General features: G+C 47.0%; 1 protein-coding gene across 1 annotated transcript in view; it reads left to right on the top strand.

The window, feature by feature from the left end:
* Positions 1–18,681, top strand: part of LOC147112105 (arylsulfatase D-like) — a 39,366-nt gene extending 20,685 nt beyond the window's left edge. Inside the window, exons 8-10 of the mRNA XM_085999653.1 lie at positions 9,346–9,508; positions 11,039–11,160; positions 12,068–18,681. Coding sequence (XP_085855779.1) covers positions 9,346–9,508; positions 11,039–11,160; positions 12,068–12,441 — 659 coding nt within the window. The 3' untranslated portion in view covers positions 12,442–18,681. The remainder of the gene's footprint in view (positions 1–9,345; positions 9,509–11,038; positions 11,161–12,067) is intronic.
* The last annotated feature ends 232 nt before the right edge of the window (positions 18,682–18,913 follow it).

The following is an 18,913-nucleotide window of genomic DNA, read 5'->3' on the forward strand; positions in this document are numbered from 1 at the left end:
TATTGTCGTTTTTAATATGAACTCCATCAATAACTATTTTTGTAATTAATTTTCCTCGTAAGAATGTAAGCCTGGATTTTCCTTGCCCAAACCGCTATTATTTGAGGGGTAGAATGTGATAAATTTTGGTTACAAGAATGAGGAGAGACCATACACACTAAATGGTACAATTTTAAAGGGGGTGCAATAATGCTCGATGTCCTTGGCCTATTACATTGTTCCAATGAAGCTCAATGTAAGCTCGAGGAACAGCACCTCCTCTTTCGATTAGGCACTTTACAGTCTTCCGGACTCAACATCGAGTTCAACAATTTCAGATAATAATCCCTGCCCCCATTTTTCATGCTGTATGATTTTTGCCATTCCCATTTGCAACATTTTATCTTTCCTGCCTCTTACAAAAGTACAGTATGTTCAGTATGTTCTTTCAATTCCTTCCTCCCCTCCTAAACCGCCCCCCCACCCCGTTTCTGCACCTGCTTAATATCTGTTACATCTCCAGCTTTTTCCAGTTCAGATAGAGGGTCCCAGACCTGAAACGTTAACTCTGTTTCTCTCTCCACGGATGCTGATTGGCCTGCTGAGTGCTGCCAGCATTTTCTGTTGTTATTTCAGATTTCCAGCATCCGCAGTATTTTGCTATCGTATTGGGGAGTTATGTTAGCTTATGGGCGAAGACTTGCAGCACGCATCCACAAGGATAACGGGGGCTGTACAAGTGACCACAGCGGTGAATTTTCAGGCAATTGGGTCCTTCCAAGCTACTCCAGGTGACCTCCGTCACATCAGTCAGTCAGATATGCACCACTGTACAGGAAACTCTTTTTTATCCGGCACCGACGGGACCGGCGTGGTGCCGGTTTATCAGAAAGTCCGGATTACAGAGAGGTATAGTAAAAGGTACGAGAGTCCCGTACACAGCAACAAATCCAGGCTTCCCTGTTGCTTAGCAACAGGTGCAGGAGCCCTGGCCACAGACCAAGCATCACTGTTGCTTAGCAACAAGTGCAGGAACCCCGGTTACACAGCCACAGATCCAGGAACGGCCATTAATATGAAGTAAAACTTACCTGAACCTACTCCTGAATTTTGCCGGTTAACAGAGATTTCCGGTTATTTAGGTGCCGGTATATCGAGAGTTTCCTGTATTACAAAGGTAACTGAGATGATGCTCAGGCAGGCATCTCAACTCATCATGATCTCAGTGGAGCCTGCCAAACAGAGGGAGCCAGCAGTCACATTTTATTAGAGAGCAGCTCCACCCCAGGTACAGGGTACCGTTGATTGTATCCATGTGGCACTGAATGCCCCTTTGAGAATGCCCTCAATATTATAAACTGGAATTCAATTAATGTGTAGCTGCCCTGCCTCTGCACTCATTTTTTCCTAAATCTTCTCGCCTCACCGCCTTTCTCCCCACCGTCAAAATCCTCCTTCAGTTTTCCGCTCTGACCACGCCTTCATTCGCTTCCCATAATGTTTCTCCCCTACTTCTGCAGAGTGTCCACCACTCTTCCTTGTAACATGCCCTGGGACATTTCATTAGCTGAAAGGCACCATATGAATGTAGGTTGTTATTAAGCTGGAGCTGCATATAGACTTGGTATTCAGAAGCATAAATGGAAATATGAAGGATAAATGTGTAGTTCTCCAAGAAGGAAGCTAAATCCCACCAAGTCTGTACGTCTTAACCTTGTTTAGTTTATATCTTAAATCCTGTAAGACTATTATTATGTCAAAGTACAGTTTTCAAGGTTGTAGCCACTTAGCGGATAGGTATTAAAATGAGATATAAGATTGTCCGTCTTGTTGTATGCTAACTTAACAGTTGATTCAAGCACTTGCTGATGGCACAGTAGATACATTCGCTGGATGGTGTGGCACTAAGCATATGAGGAAGACCGCCCCTTCAACCATCGTCTGCCCCACCTGTGACAGAGACTGTAGGTCCCACATTGGACTCATCAGTCACCTGAGAACTCATTTTTAGTGTGGAAGCAAGTCATCCTCGGTTTCGAGGGACTGCCTAAGAAGAAGAAGAAGAAGAGACTCCTTGCTTGATCTCTGGCTTGTGCTGGGGTAGCTGGGGCAGCAGTGGAGGTCTACTGTTTGTCTCCATGTCCTGACTAGGGAGGAAATTTCATCGAACCATAGAATCCTACAGTACAGAAGGGGGGCATTTGGCCCGTTGTTCCTGTGCTGGCTCTTTGAACAAGCGATCCAATTAGTCCCACTCCCCCGCTCTTTCCCCGTAGCCCTGCAATTTTTTTTCTTTTCAAGTATTTATCCAATTCCCTTTTGAAAGTTACTATTGAATCAGCTTCCACCGCCCTTTCAGGCAGCGCATTCCAGATCACAACAACTCGCTGCGTTAAAAAAAAGTTTCCTCATGTCGCCTCTGGTGTTAGAAATTAGGGTATCCAAAATATATGGGGTTATGCGAATAATACTGTGCTTAGATGATTGTATTAGAACTTGAGACAAAAAGACTCTTCAGACTAGGATTAGAATAACTGGATAGATGCTTAGAATCTGCTTGTGTTTTGATTCTCTGTGGATGTTATAACATTCTGCACCGTAACGGTGACCTTGTTTCCAGACTAGCTGTCTGCTGTGTGTGTGTGCTAGAAAGATTGTTGACTGTATCTTTGATTTGGCCAACAGAGGCCCAACGCCTATGTTTCTTCCATTACTGCTAATAACCATATTATAATGTAAGTTAGAATTTTGACTTTGTTTAACCAAACTGCTTTGAAATGCGTCAGTTAAGCAATGTATGAGAATAGAATAGAAAATATCTTTGGGAATTTAATGATTCATTCCATGGTACAATAGTTTGATCATGGAATGAAATAGTTTTGCATAGCTAAAGCTGCATGAACAGCATGAACATAAATAGCTGATAACAAGCAGTTACCAACATCTGATGGCCAAGAATGGCCTGTCTGACTCCAAACTAGGGAGGATAGGGACAAGGGAGAAAAGGGAAATTCCGATGGGTCGGCTTTCAAAACGTATAAACAATAAAGCAAGTGTAATGATTGTGAAGACTGTGGTGTATGTGCCTTTAAGAGCCCCTGTGTACTGTAATGCCGGTAGTGGCCACTCGGGCTATATAAGCCTGTATAGTGTCTTGTATCTTTTAGTTCACCTCCAGACTTTGTTCAGTAAACACCTGTTAAACCAACTCCTGCATTCCGTGTCTCCATTAACACATGGATACAACAGTGGTGACGAATTGGAAACGGACTTACCTGCAATTCGGCAGCACCTCAAGGAGATCGATTCCTCAGATGAAAGTCGAAGAAAAAAAAAGGAAAAAACTGTGGTTTCACCAGCTAGCCGGGCTGGTGGCAGGTACTGCAATAATCCTTCCTGGGCAGTGGGGCCGAGCAGCGAAGGCGGAGGCAAACAGACAGAGGGTGGAGCACTCGGGAGACGGCCAGCGCTGCAAAGCAGGTCGGCGTTCGGACCAAGCAGAGGGAGGGAAAAGTCCCAGAGAGTCCGACGGGAATGAGTCTCCAACTATTAAAAATATCTGTATAAATAAAAACCGCGGAGAACAGCGTTGTCAGCAGCGGCAGCGGCGGGAAAGCGCTGGAGGCGCCATTTTTTCTCGGCAGGGAAGAAAGGAAAGCACGGGAGGTGCCATTTTTCATTTTCAGGATGCCTAAGACTGGCAATATTACTGCTTTCGATAGTGATCTAGAGGATTGGACCACATATGTGGAAAGAGTGGAGGCATATTGCACAGCAAATGAAATAGAGGATGATAAAAAGGCATCGGTACTTCTAAATCTAATGGGCGCAAGGACATACGGGCTGTTACGAAACTTAATCACTCCAGCCAAACCGATGGACAAGAATTTTAAGGAGATTGTTGATACCCTACAGGAGCACTTAAACCCAACACCGCTGCTGATAGTGGAACGATTCAAATTCTTCAGGAGGAATCAGCACAAGAATGAAAGTAACGCTGATTACCTCACCGAATTAAGGAAGCTGTCAAAGCACTGCCAATTCGGGGCAGGACTGGCAGATTCTCTTTGAGACAAATTCGTCTGCGGTCTCCTAAATGAAGGAACACAGAAAAGGCTACTTTCTGAGAAAGATTTAACACTGGACAAGGCTTTCAGTGTAGCTGTATCATACAAAGCAGCAGCAAGAGGAGCTGCAGAGATACAGCAAAAACCACAGGACTTCGGCACCCATGAAATGACACGGTTTCGAGAGATGTTATCGCTGCGGCAGATCCACCCATGACCAGAGGGACTGCTGGTTCAAGGGCAAAGCATGCAGGCAATGCGGAAAGATGGGACACATTGCACGGGTATGCCGAACTGGAAACAAAAAATCCACTGACAGAAAAAAATCAATAAGGAAAAGTACAGAAAGGTACAAATGACTATCATACATTTTTACCGAACTAGTCAACTGTTCTGCACCCTCTTAACGAACTGCTACAAACGGGAGTAATTTGGAAATGGAGCGAAGACTGTAAACGTGCCTTCCATAAATGCAAAGGCTTGATCACGTCCAAGGAAGTTTTGGCTCATTACAACCCATCACTGCCAATCAGACTGGCGTGCGATGCATCCCCTTATGGCGTAGGAGCGGTATTATCGCATAGGTTCCCTGATGGCTCGGAGCGGCCGATAGCTTTTGCGTCACGCTCATTGAACTCAGCTGAGCGTAACTATGCCCAGATCGACAGGGAAGCACTCAGCCTGATATGGGGAGTGAAGAAATTCAACCATTACCTACACGGACAAAAATTTACCTTGTTGACTGACCATCAACCCCTCGTCTCCATATTCAACCCTAAAAAGGGCGTTCCCATTATGACAGCGCAAAGGCTACAGAGGTGGTCCCTTTTCCTAGGGGCACACCAATATGACATAGAATACAAAGGATCAAAACAGCATGGAAATGCTGACGGTTTATCGCGTCTACCGTTGCCAATGGTAGAAGAGGCACCTACAGTGGACCCAGTGGAGATGTTCCCCTCAACCATAGTGGAATGTCTACCAGTAACAAATTCTACCATTGAAAAGGAAACGAGAAATGACTCGACTCTCTCACGAGTCTACGATTTAATGGTGAAGGGATGGCCAGCACATGGTGAACCACTGTTGCCAGCATTCTCGCAAAGAAGAGAACAGCTGTCAGTGTGCCGAGGAACTTTGATGTGTGGATCCAGAGTGGTGATTCCACCCAAACTCCAGGATAAAGTGCTAAAGGAGCTTCACGAGGGGCATCTGGGTGGAGTGAAAATGAAGAACCTAGCCAGAGCGTTTGTGTGGTGGCCAGGTGTTGATGGAGACATCGAAGAAATGACCAAGGGCTGTCTAGGATGCCAGAAGGTCCAAAACGCCCCACCACAAGCCCCTCTACATCCATGGGAGTGGCCCTCATCTCCATGGCAAAGGGTACACATCGACTTTGCTGGTCCATTTATGGACTCAATGTTCTTAATCGCGGTTGATGCACACTCCAAGTGGCCGGAGGTAATAAAGATGTCCTCCACCACCACGGAAAAACCATCACAGTATTAAGGACCATATTTGCCAGGAATGGGCTGCCTGAACAGATCTGTTCTGATAATGGACCGCAATTTGTGTCCGAAGAATTCAGGAAGTTCTTAAAAAACAATGGGGTTAAGCACTACACGTCCGCCCCATACCATCCCGCCACCAATGGATTGGCTGAAAGGTTTGTCCAGACCTTCAAGAAGGCCATAAAGGCCATGGGTAATGAAGACATAAAAATACAGCATAAGGTAGATAACTTCTTGTTTGCATACAGGAATGCAACTCATGTGGTTACAAACCAAACTCCCGCCATGATGTTTTTCAATAGAAGACTAAGATGCCGGCTGGATTTGATCAAGCCAAACATCAGAAGGGACGTAGAGAACCGGCAATTTCAAGGCATGAATGAAAGGCCAACTAGAACCTTCCAGATAGGTCAACAAGTTTTGGCCCGGGTCTACCGTACCGAGAAATGGCAGCCTGGAACTATTTGCACACGACTAGGACCGCTGATGTATACCGTGGACATTGGAGAAAGCATAATAAGGCGCCATGCTGACCAGATCATAGAGTCATCCGAAAAGGGACAACCTACACCACAACTCTATACGCCTAATGATGAAGCAGAGATACCCATAGTATCTACCTCCGATCTGGTGATACTGGATCCAGATGAACCCGACACTGGCATTCAAGCCGAATCGACCTTGTCAAAAGAACCTACTACACCACCGAAAACGACTACACCACCGAGGCGTTATCCGGACCGAGTCAGGAAGCCTCCAGAGAGACTGACTTATAATTGATTAACTGCAGCAAATGTGTAGATTATTGTTCTTGTAAACATGTTAATTGATGATTACTTAAAAATATTATGTACTGGTTGTCTAGAAGGGGAGGAATTGTGGTGTATGTGCCTTTAAGAGCACCTGTGTACTGTAATGCCGGTAGTGGCCACTCGGGCTATATAAGCCTGTATAGTGTCTTGTATCTTTTAGTTCACCTCCAGACTTTGTACAGTAAACACCTGTTAAACCAACTCCTGCATTCCGTGTCTCCATTAACACACGGATACAACAAAGACCCCTCCTGGAGAGAGGATCTTTATCTCGAAATTGACAAAAAGAACTCGACATGCCATTGGGCACGTTGGTTTAGGAAGAGCCTTTATAGGTTAAATGGCCCTGCCCATATTTTACATCACCCCACCCCTAAAAAAGGGTAAACGAGAAAGACCTGAAAAGCCCTTAGCACAGACGGTGGAAGAGAGAGCCATACAAGAGTGGGGCTGGTCTAACACTCCTCCAGGAGCAGACTCAACCCATTCTTGGAGGTTCTAGACGAGAGGGAGAAAGGCCGCAAGCTGGAGAACTGATCGTGCACGCCAGCTGACAGTCCGATCGGGACCGGTACTGGCTGCTTGTGATGGTCGTATGTTTTTGCTGTATATCTAGTGTGTTACAAACATAGAAGATAGGAGCAGGAGTAGGCCATTCGGTCCCTCGAGCCTGCTCCGCCATTCAATGAGATCATGGCTGATCATCCAAATTCAGTACCCTGTCCCTGCCTTCTCCCCATATCCCTTGATCCCTTTAGCCTTAAGAAATATATCTAACTCCTTCTTGAATATATTTAATGAATTGACCTCCACTGCCTTCTGTGGTAGAGAATTCCACAGGTTCACCACTCTCTGGGTGAAAAAGTTCCTCCTCATCTCTGTCCTAAATGGCTTACCCCTTACCCTTAGACTGTGACCTCTGGTTCTGGACTCCCCGGCCATCGGGAACATCCTTCCTGCATCTAGTCTGTCTAGTCCTGTTAGAATTTTATAAGTTTGAATGAGATTCCCTTTCATTCTTCTAAACTCCAGTGAGTATAAGCCCAATCGACCCAATCTCTCCTCATATGTCATTCCTGTCATTCCAGGTATCAGCCTGGTGAATCTTCGCTGCACTCCCTCCATGGCAAGAACATCCTTTCTCAGAAAAGGCGACCAAAACTGCACACAATACTCAAGATGTGGTCTCACCAAGGCTCTGTACAAGACATCCTTGTTCCTGTACTTGAACCCTCTCGCTGTATTGATTTCTTTGTGGGTTCAATGATGAGACATTTATGAAAGAGAATGGCCTAGAAATTGAGTTCTGGCGCAGCCAGGGCTTTAGCGCCGGAAGTTAGTGCCGGAGCTAAGTCGCGCTGGTCGGGCCCAAAATTCAATAGTTCTGCGCCCAAACGGCTGCCGGCGCTGCTGAGAGCTGTTTGCGCCTGAAAACTGGCGCAACGCGCTGAATTTCGGCGCTATTCCGGCGCTGCGGCGCCCGCTGCGGTGCGGCAGGTTCGGGAAGTGCAGGCCTCCTCCTTCCCTTAAGGAGGAGCTGCCTGCACCCGGCCGCGGCCCGCGAAAATCTTTTTAAAAATGAGCCCGGCACCTCGGACAAGTGCCGGGCTTGCTTCTGTTCCGGGGGGGGGTGGGGGGGGAAAGTCCGGGGAGGGAGCTGCGGCCAGGCGGCCGGCGGGAAAGCGGCCGGCCGCCGCGGGGCCTTTAATGCGCCGGCGCAAAAACATGTTGGACTCTGTTGCCAGAGTCTTAGTTGCGGCTGCCACGGGCGAGGCGGCCGCAACTGAATTTCGGCGCTGGGGCCCGTCGGCATGGCAACCGGGACGCTGCGCACACCGATGACGTCATCGGTGCCGGCGCAGCGCTACCGGTCTACCGCGGCGGAAGGGCCCCAGGCAATTTAGGCGCCGGCGCCAATTGCAGCGCTAGGCCCTCTAGCGCCGCAAAATCGGCGCTAAGGGCACTGAATTTCTAGGCCAATGAGTTTTAATCTAAAGTCTGTTCAACTCTTTATACAGCATTCAGGAGACACCATTATGCTAGTGATGCATCTAGAACGAAACTGAAACTAAACTAACTGCCTTGCTTCTCTCGGTCACATGCCCTCTGCTGGTCAGGCACAAGCAATCAATACATACAAACATGCTATTAAGGCATCATAATCGAACAGGCAAATACCATCTCTATTTGCTGATATCATTACACTCGCTACGACAGCCAACATACCATTTGCCTTCTTAACCGCCTGCTGTACCTGCATGCTTACCTTCAGCGACAGGTGCTGAAGGTAAGCATTCCATCTTAAACTCTGATTAAATACAATATTCCCACCATATTGGTTTGCAGTCGATCCTGATTATCTGAAAGACCAGACATAAGCTAGTATCAACAAATTGGCTAATCTCAATGCTGGTTCTTTTGCCAATCACCTTAAATCTGTGTTCTCTGGTTACTGACCCTTTTGCCACTGGAAACAATTTCTCCTTATTTACTCTATCAAAACCCTTCATGACTTTGAACACCTCTATCAAATCTCCTCTTAGCCTTCTCTGCTCTAGTCTCTCGCAGAACTGAAGTCCCTCATCCCTGATATCATTCTAGTAAATCTCCTCTGCACCCTCTCCAAGGCCTTGAAATCCTTCCTAAAGTGTGGTGCCCAGAATTGGACACAATACTCCAAGGATTTAACAGGGATTTTTCACTCCTGTTCGATCTACAGTGACATGTGGATGATCGGATTGGATTTCTCTGTCATGCTCCCACCGTGTATTGTCTTCCCGATAATGTCTTGACTTCCCAGATGCAAAATGCCCACCTGGCCAAAGTACAGGAGGGCTTGTGTGAATGCATCTTGCCAGTAAGAAGGAAAGGAGAGGCCAAAAGAGGGGAGTAAAACAGGAGAAAGGAAATTAAATTATTGATACCAAATGTAATAAGCAAATAAAAGACATATTCTGGTGCTTTTCTGTTTTGTAGGTAAAAAGGGATTGGCTGGTTGGGAAGGTGGCATTCGTGTCCCTGGGATATTCAGGTGGCCGGGAGTGTTGCCTTCCAACAAGAAAATTGATGAGCCAACCAGCCTTATGGACATTTACCCAACTATTGTCAACCTAGCAGGTGCTTCGCTGCCACAGGATAGGTAAAGAGCCTATAATATATACATTCAAATCCTTCCATCTGCATGCACTTCCTGTCTAGAAAACCTTACTTCCTGTCATCACTTTTTTTTGTCACGCTTGTCAACTTTTCCATTCTAAGTTTTCTATGTCAACATGTGTAATGAAAACTACCTATGTAGACTTGTCACGCTGTAATTACACTCTCCTGCCCGTGCTCGTGTTCAGTTTTGCATCTTCCAACTGCTCAGCCTGTGCCGCAGAGAAACTCCGAATGCTCCAGCCAGGATTGCAGTAGCCCTCTTGTAGGTGAACACAATGCAAGTAGCAACTATACTGGCACTTTGCAGTGGAGTTATTGATCTGCAATTCAGCTGAGTTTGGGTTGAATTCCCCCTATTAACAATAAACAAGGAAGGGGATTCAGTTATAATATACCGTAGCTTTTGATTTGGTCTATAAGGTGGAGTCTCAAAAGATTGGCTTGAAAGGAGTCGAGAAGAGGTGGGTGAAGATTTACATGGATATGTGCCTGGCGGTTTGAAAATATAATTTGTAGATGGTTTTGTCAAAGCACTTTGAAAATGGTGCACTTTTTGGGGACTTTGGCTGGAATTTTAAGCTTTTGACCCATCGGGGGCCGGGGCCTGTAGAGTGCAGGAATTCCCGCACGCTATGGAATTTTACTCCACCGTGTGCATGTGACGTCACGGACAGGTTCCCCGCCCGGAGGTCAGCCCGATTCACAGACCGGCTCCCAGTTGGCCGGGGAATGCTGGAGAAGAGGCCGCAGCTCCAGATAGGTCCAATCCTCGAACCCAGGGGGTGTCTGATCCCCAATCTTGAGGGGTTGCCCGATCCCCGACCCAGGGGGTGGGGTGGTTTGTATGGGAGTGGGGGCTGATGGTGGGTGAGCTTGTGGGGGGGGAGCCCGGAGGAAGCACGCCTGCTCCTCCCGGTCCACAAGAATTGCCTCCCCCCGAGGCTGTCCTCGCCTCGTTGCAGCTGTCGGAAATCCCGAGGCCTGGGATCCCAGTTGAATCTACACAGCAGGTTAAAGCAGAGGCTTACAGCCTCATTATAATGCTTAAAGTGCCAACCCGCCTCCTGGTAGCAGGTGGGCTGCCCGCTCCACATCCTGCCTCTGTTAAACCCAGAAGTGGGCAGGTTGGAGGCGGGTTGGGGTCGGGATTCACATTTGTATTACTTTAACCTCCCACCCAACCCCAATCCCACTTTTTGAAAAAGGGTTAGACCCGAAACGTCGACTCTAATTTCTCTCCACGGATGTTGCCTGGCCTGGTGAGTTTTTCCAGCATTTTCTGTTGTTATTCCCAATCCCACTTGTTTTCTTGGGCTTAAAATTCCCCCAAACCAGTCGCACAAGTTGTAGCCTTCTCGTGTGAATGCAATATTTAGTCAGCGAGGGCAATCACAATTATTGGTATTATGGTTCCACGCAAGGAATGTGATTCAAGTGCACAGGGAATGATGCCATTCACTTTTCAACAACTGGGAATATAAAACGCTGCCTGTTACTTGCATCTTATTAGGGTGATAGACGGACGAGACTTGATGCCACTAATGGAGGGTGATGTACAGGGTTCCGTGCATGAGTTCCTCTTTCATTACTGTGGAAGTGCTTTGAATGCAGCGCGATGGCATCCAAAAGGAAGTAAGTATTCAATATCTAGCAGCTGTTGTAATATCCTAATAGAATCATGTCACCAATTTATGCTTGGCAGCGATTTTTTTACTCTACTCGCTCAGCAGAAACCTGGCGGCTGGGCAGTTAGAATTGCTCCGGCTCTTACCTGCCCGAAACCCGCCACGATCGCACCATCTGCAGTTTTAACATGCTCTCCTGAGCAGGCAGCAAGGACTCACGCCCGGAGCCAACAGGGTCCTTCTTTATCTATGCACGTTGTGGCCCGATTACGTCATTGAGACCCGACTGTCATTTTAACTCGGGCCTGAGCGGCGAATCCACCTGGAGTTAAAATCGGGGCCAAGCAGGGTTCATGATCTACATATTCCCTTTACTACTGAAATCATTCCTGACGCTTGCGGGTACGATAGCATAGTGGTTATGTGACTGGACTAGTAATTCAGTTCAGGCCTGGACTAATAATCCGTGAGATGTGAGTTCAAATCCCGCCACGGCAGCTGGGAAATTTAATTTCAGTTAATTAAATAAATCTGGAATAAGGTGACCGTGAAACTACTGGATTGTCGTAAAAACCCCATTGGTTTACTAATACGACTAAAGGAAATCTGCCGCCCTTACCCGGTCTGGCCTATATGTGACTCCAAACCCATGGCAATGTGATTAACTCTTAACTGCCCTCTGAAATGTTCTAGCGAGCCACTCTGTCGTGTAAAAAAAAAATCTGCTACGATGGACTGCAGCGGTTCAAGAAGGTGGCTCACCACCACCTTCTCAAGGGCAATTAGGGATGGGCAATAAATGCTGGCCTTGTCAACTGTGTTGTAACCTTATATTCATGTTTGTTTTGTTACATGATTGCTACAGGTTAGAAGGGTTTATGTCCTTTCTTCAATTTAGTTTTTCTTTTCTTCAGGTGATGCTGTGTGGAAGGCTCATTTTTTCACTCCCAAATTTGAGGTAGGCAGTTGCTACCAGAGTGAGATCTGCATGTGTCATGGACATCATGTCTCCTACCATGACCCACCTTTACTCTTTGACCTCTCAAAGGACCCCTCAGAAACAAACCCATTGTCGCCTGCGACAGAGCCACTTTACCATGAAATCCAAAACCAGATCCGGTTAGGGGTGGAAGAACACAGGAAGACCTTGACTCCGGTTCCTCTTCAGCTCTCTTGGAACAATATTCTCTGGAAACCCTGGCTTCAGCCCTGCTGTGGTACATTCCCGTTCTGTTGGTGTGATGAAGACTCCAGCGAGCCGAATAAAATGCAAGGGTCCGGCAAATAGCACGTGTGCCCAGGATGCAACACTTGCCCTTTTACCGCCTCCCTTCTCACTGTCCAGGGCCCCAAAAACTCCTTCCAGGTGAAACAGTGATTTACTTGTACATCTTTCAATTGAGTATACTGTAGTTGCTGCTCACGATGCGGTCTCCTCTACATTGGGGAAACCAAACGCAGATTGGGTGACCGCTTTGTGGAACACCTCCGTTCAGTCCGCAAGCGTGACCTCGAGCTTCCGGTCGCCTGTCATTTCAATTCTGCTCCCCACTCCCACTCTGACCTCTCTGTCCTTGGCCTCCTGCACTGTTCCAATGAAGCTCAATGTAAGTTAGAGGAACAGCACCTCATCTTTCTATAAGGCACTTTACAGCCTTCTGGATTCAACATTGAGTTCAACAATTTCAGATCATAAACTCTGGCCCCATTTTTTCGGACGGCAGCTGTTGGTAATGATTCTGCCACTCCCATTTACACCTCCTCTAGACCCATCTTTTGTTTCTTTACTTGTCCCATTACCATCTCCTTTCGCCTCGCACCATCACCCCTTTTGTCTCTTAATCTCTCCTGCCTTCCACCCTATCACAGACCTTCCATTTTGTTCTATCCTCCTCTCCCCACTTTCCCTGCCTTTGTACCTGCTTAAAACCTGTTGCATCTCTAACTTTTTCCAGTTCTGACGAAAGGTTGTCGAGCCTGAAACGTTAACTTTGTTTCTCTCTCCACAGATGCAGTCTGACCTGCTGAGTAATCCTAGTATGTTCCGTGTGACTTGTTGTTTTCTTTACGTTGCCGCTTTATTATAGAACTCATGAAGACCACAAACCTTTTGAGCTCTCGGGTCTTGATTTCTGCCTGGAAAATAATAGATACCGAATCCCTTGGCATATCTTATCTGTTGCCAAGCAGCACCCAGGTCTTTACTTTCTTTTTCTGAACCTCCCTGATAATGCTTTTAAAAGTGACATTTTAATTGCCTATCACTACGCTGTTCCTTGTTCATGGTTTGGGAAGGGGGAGAAGAAATTCTTGAGTACTGGAAAGGCAAGCGTTCTGCTGCATAGACATTCTGGATTTGATCATAATATGAGTAATAGTCTTGTCAACTCATGGTTCAGTTTAGCAATTTAGTACTTTAATCAACAGTGATGATCTTACAAAGAAGATTGTATTTATGGTTCTGCATGTTAATCTGGTTTCGACATTTTTTGTGTGGTTTCCGTGAATCAACCTAGGCACCACATAGAATTTTGTGTGAGTCAGGAGGTTCAGATAAAGACAGTCAGATTTCCGTTCCTTCAATTAAATGGTTTATTCTAAACTTTAAGAGAGCGCGTATTAAGATCTAATAAGTTACAAATGTGTCTTCTGGTTCTACTTCTCTGGTTTAACGTGAAGTAATGCTCTGTGTTTGCTTATCCATGCCATTTAATAATATCTCTGTGAGATTTACCCTCTTAACTGCTGTTTTGCTAGACTGTGGGTCTTGACCTTCTCTAATCAATGATACTTCATTGGCCTTACACTTGAGCATGGATTTTCTGATCTTTGCCCAATTTGTCACGCTCAATTTTTCGTGGGTGATGAATAATGTGAGCTTCATTCAGATATTATTTTTGGGATGGGATATTCTGCACGCCATTGCCTGATGTTTGAACATAAGAAACAGGAAGTACTCAAATTTCTTACCAATATAATTTATTTTATCTTTTTTTTCTTCCTTTCTTTAAATTTTCCCCTGTTAACTTATTTTTCACACTTTTATAAAACATACCATTTACTGGGATTTTTTTTCATACTGCGCCCATTGTATCTTTCCAAGAAGCAGAAGTAGGCCAATCGGCCCCTCGAACCTGCTCCGCCATTCAATAAGATCATGGCTGATCCAATCTTGTCCTCAACACCACTTTCCCGCTCTCTCCCCATACCCCTTAACTCCCTTGTAGTTCAAATGTCTGTCAATCTCCGCCTTGAATATATTCAATGACTCCGCCTCCACAGCTCTCCGGGGTAGAGAATTCCAAAGATTCACGACCCTCTGAGAGAAGAAATTCCTCTTCATCTCCGTCTTAAATGGGCGACCCCTTATTCTGAAACTATGCCCCCTAGTTCTAGATACCCCCACTAGGGGAAACATCCTCTCAGCATCCACCCTGTCAATCTCCCTCAGAATCTTGTATGTTTCAATAAGATCACCTCTCATTCTTCTAAACTCCAATGAGTATAGGCCCAACCTGCTCAACCTTTCGTCATACGTCAACCCCTTCATCTCCGGAATCAACCTCGTGAACCTTCTCTGCACTGCCTCCAATACAAGTATATCCTTCCTTAAATATGGAGACCAAAACTGTACGCAGTGCTCCAGGTGCAGTCTCACCAGCACCCTGTAAAGTTGCATCAAAACTTCCCTACTTTTATACTCCATACCCCTTGTAATAAAGGCCAACACTCAATTAGCCTTCCTAATTACTTGCTGTACCTGCATGCTAACTTTTTGTGTTTCATGTACTAGGACCCCCAGATCCCTTTTTACCGCAGCATTTTGTAGTCTCACTTCATTTAAAAAATAAATTGCTTTTTCATTCTTCCTTCCAAAGTGGATAACCTCACATTTTCCCACATTATACTCCATCTGTCAAAAACAGAAATCCTCGGTTGAGGAAAAAGACATGTCGGAAGCACTAGTATGGAAGGTGGCATCGTTAGAGCAGATGTGGCGGAGACGGAGAAACTGGGAGAATGGAATAGAGTCCTTTCAGGAAGCAGGGTGGGAGGAAGTGTAGTCCAGGTAGCTGTGGGAGTCAGTGGGCTTATATACACTTGCTTAAAAACCTGTTCCATCTCCAGCTTTTTCCAGTTCTGACGAAGGGTCACCGACCTGAAACGTTAACTCTGTTTCTCTTTCCACAGATGCTGCCCGACCTGCTGAGTATTTCCAGCATTTTCTGTTTTTGTTTCCTCAGACACTAGCCCCCCTGCTTGGCATTGGCTGTGGGCAAATCTCTTCACAGAGTCTGTATCAACAGACATCCAGATGCAGAACTGTATAGTCTGCTGCAAGGACACCCGTAGCTGCCAATACAGTATTAGGGCTGGAACATCCAGTGACAGTAATGATCAATTGCATACTGAAACTTTGCTCCATTTCCCTGCAATCACAATGCAGTGCTGAGCTGTGGGGACAGGACCATGGAGTGGTACAGAACGCGCCCTCCTTGCAAGCACCTCATGCAGTACCATCTCCACCTCATCAATTGTCAGATGTAGGGTTATGTGCTGGTCAGCTTTGTCACTTCATTAAAATAATAGAATAAGACAGCACAGAAGGAGGCCATTCGGCCCAGCGTGCCTGTGCCGGCTCTTTGAAAGAGATACCCAATTAGTCCCCTGCTCCCCTGCTCTTTCCCCATAGCCCAACAAATTTTTCCTTTTCAAATATTTATCAAATTGCCTTTTGAAAGTTACTATTGAGTCTGCTTCCACCACCCTTACAGGCAGCGCATTCTAGATCCTAACAACTCGCTAATTTAAAAAATGTTACCGCATGTCGCCTCTGGTTCTTTTGCCATCACCTTAAATCTGTGTCCTCAGGTTACCGACCCTTCTGCCACCAGAAACAGTTTCTCTATCAAAACCCTTCAAAGTTTTGAACACCTCTATCAAATCTCCTCTTAACCTTCTCTGCTCTAAGGAGAACAACCCCAGCTTCTCTAGCCTCTCCACGTAACTAATGTCCCTCATCCCTGGTACCATTCTAGAGAATCTCCTCTGCACCCTCTCCGAGGCTTTGACGTTCTTGCTAAAGTGTGGTGCCCAGAAAGAATGTGTGGTGTCCTGGGAAAGAATTAGTTAAGAATAGGAGATAGTGTGATGAGTCTTGATTAGAACACAATTTAGAGCACTAGGTAGGATAAGGTATTTAGTGGTAAAAATTGGGTCGTGCCTCCTTTGGGGTGCTAACTTCGCCAGGGCGCTACTGTTAGCGCCCTGAAAAAGTTAGATCCCCTGCACCCAAAATTGAATGTGAACGCCCCAAGCAGGAGGCGGGGCGCTACTGGAAGCGCTCCCCCTCCCTCTTGGGGGTGCTCCCATTGAATATTGCGGCGTTACGTGCAACAGCGCCATGTGCATCGGCACATAGCGCCGCAGTACTGCAGGCCTCCCTCCCCTGATTAAAGGGCCCTGCTGAACCACCGGGGAGCGGGGTGCTGGCAAAAGAGCCCGCCACTCAAGAGGAGTGCCGGGCTGACTGATCGCAGCCGGCACCCCACAGGAGGAGGCGAGAGGGGGCAGGTGCTGGCTGGCGGCTCAAAAAAAATGGCCGCCCGGCACCTGCCCTTTAATTTGCGTCGCCGCGGCCAGTGAGACGCCACCCCGACCCTGACATGGCGTCCGATGGTAGGTCAGGGGGCGTGAGCCAAGTTTGCGGCCGGGGTGCGAGCAGGGCGCTGCGCACGGCGATGACTTCATCGTCGGAGGTGCAGCGCCGCGGGGTGCTACCGGCTACCGCCGATGCTAACCTCCCGCTGAATATCGCGGGAGGCGTTGACGGCGTTGCACCCGGCGCTAGGCGCTTTGCGCCCCGTTAGCGCCAATGGGAGGCGCAAAGCAACCAAATTTTTCCCCCTTAAAAGTTTAGGAGGAACGAGAAATAAAAGTTCAAGAGCAAAAACTTACCGTAGTAAAAATAAACACAGACACGGGGGCGGGGGGAGGGCCCTTGCAGTAAGCTAAAGACCAAACTCGAAGGTAAGTGAGTCTTATGTTTTATCTTGCAGGCAATCTGGGGTCTTGAGGCCTTATGGTCGGTGCCTTCCAGAAGCAGCCAGAGGGCCCTGAGATCAGCGGCCAGTTACAGCTGTGGGTCTCTCAGCTGCTCGTTCAGTTACCTGCCCTGTTTTCCAATGCGAGGCCCAGCAAGGTGGGGGTGGATTTGCACTGTGGCCACCCCTGGGTCACGTTAGCAACCCGGGACACCAAAATCGGCTGCCGCTCACACTGGGCAGACAAGGCACTACTTCAGGTGTCCTGGTCCTTTGTCCTGTGCTGGGGCAGAGTGGGACCAGGAAATTCAGCCCCAGCGTCACAATAAGATGCGAATTTAAAAAAATAAAAATCTTTGCAAAGATGCTTACCATTAGCAACCTTTGCTAAAACCCAAGGGCGGGTTAAGAAGTGACAGGCAGCAATGAAAGAATGGAAATCCAAGGCATGGTACCAATACTTCCTGACTCACCTCATTATCTCTTCTCCTTTTCAACCTCGAGGATGTCCTGCATTGTAGATTTTGCCCCTTCCTAGGTTTCTTACGGGGAAAAATTCAGTTGTTTGTGCCTCCCGTTAGCGCCTTAAGAGGGCGCTAATGGGGCACAAAGCAACTAGCGCTCGGGCGCGGTGATGTTTGCGGCGCTCGCTAAATTAACTAGACATTTTGCGGCGGTGCTAAACACTACCGCCACGATCTCCTGCGCCGGCAGATCGTGACGTCAGTCGAGTGTGCAATGCCCCGGTAGTGCCCCGGACTGGATATTGAGTGGCGCCCCCTGCCTTATCGTCTGCCGCTAGCAACGACAGGTTGAGGGGAGCATTTTGCTGTCAGAAAGGAACTGGCGGAGCGCTATTTAAAGGCGACCGCTTCCTGCCTTTTTTTGTTGGTGACATTTTTGCACCACACATTCTGAGAGAGAGAGGGAGAGAGAGAGACTTCTGGAGAGATTCAACGCTGTGTGAAGGAGTTTTGGGTACTGAGCAGCACTTTGCAGGCTCATTTTGATTTGCCCTTCCTTGCTTCACCAGTGCTCTGAGGTAGCGCCTCGCTCCTCGGCCTTTGCGCCTTAAGACAGGTGTGAAGCATCTGATTTAGCGCTCCAATCACCTCCAGGGCGATAAAAGCCAAGTTTGCCGTCGGAGGCGATAATTAGCGCCAGGCGCTAAACTTTGCGCACGGCCGATAATGGCGCCCCAAACGGGGCGATACCGAATTTTTCTCCCTTAATGTTATAAAAAAAAATCCTAAGTCCTGATGTACTGTTCTGCATTTACTGTAAAGACCTCTGAAGTGGGTTTGAGTTTAATGTTTGCCATAAAAGCAGCGCAACGGAAGACGAAGTGAAATGAACTGGAAAAAAGCCTTCTCTATTCATCTATTTTGTGCTTGAAGCTTTATGGTTCTCTTTGGTTTTCATTAAATTTCATTTTATTTTTGGTCTGGATATAATTTAATTGCAATAAAAATGTTCTCGTCAAGTCCTTGCAGTGGAGTCAGTTTATGTATTCGCAGGACCTCTGCAGATAGTATAATACTTGGGTAGGTAACTGGAATTCCTTCGAGCTTGAGTTGCCGCTAAGATGCCACGGCTAGTGACGAGAGATTGAAACCAAGTCAACCTTCTGTGACAGACTTCGGGGATGTTCATGAATAGCCAGCCAGCCTGGCACATAATGAGATCTGGAGGAGGAGACCTGCCACTGAATAGTGG

This window comes from Somniosus microcephalus, chromosome 10, assembly GCF_052327205.1.
Source record: "Somniosus microcephalus isolate GS21.2 chromosome 10, FLI_Smic_1.0, whole genome shotgun sequence".
In the NCBI taxonomy this organism is placed as follows: Eukaryota; Metazoa; Chordata; class Chondrichthyes; order Squaliformes; family Somniosidae; genus Somniosus; species Somniosus microcephalus.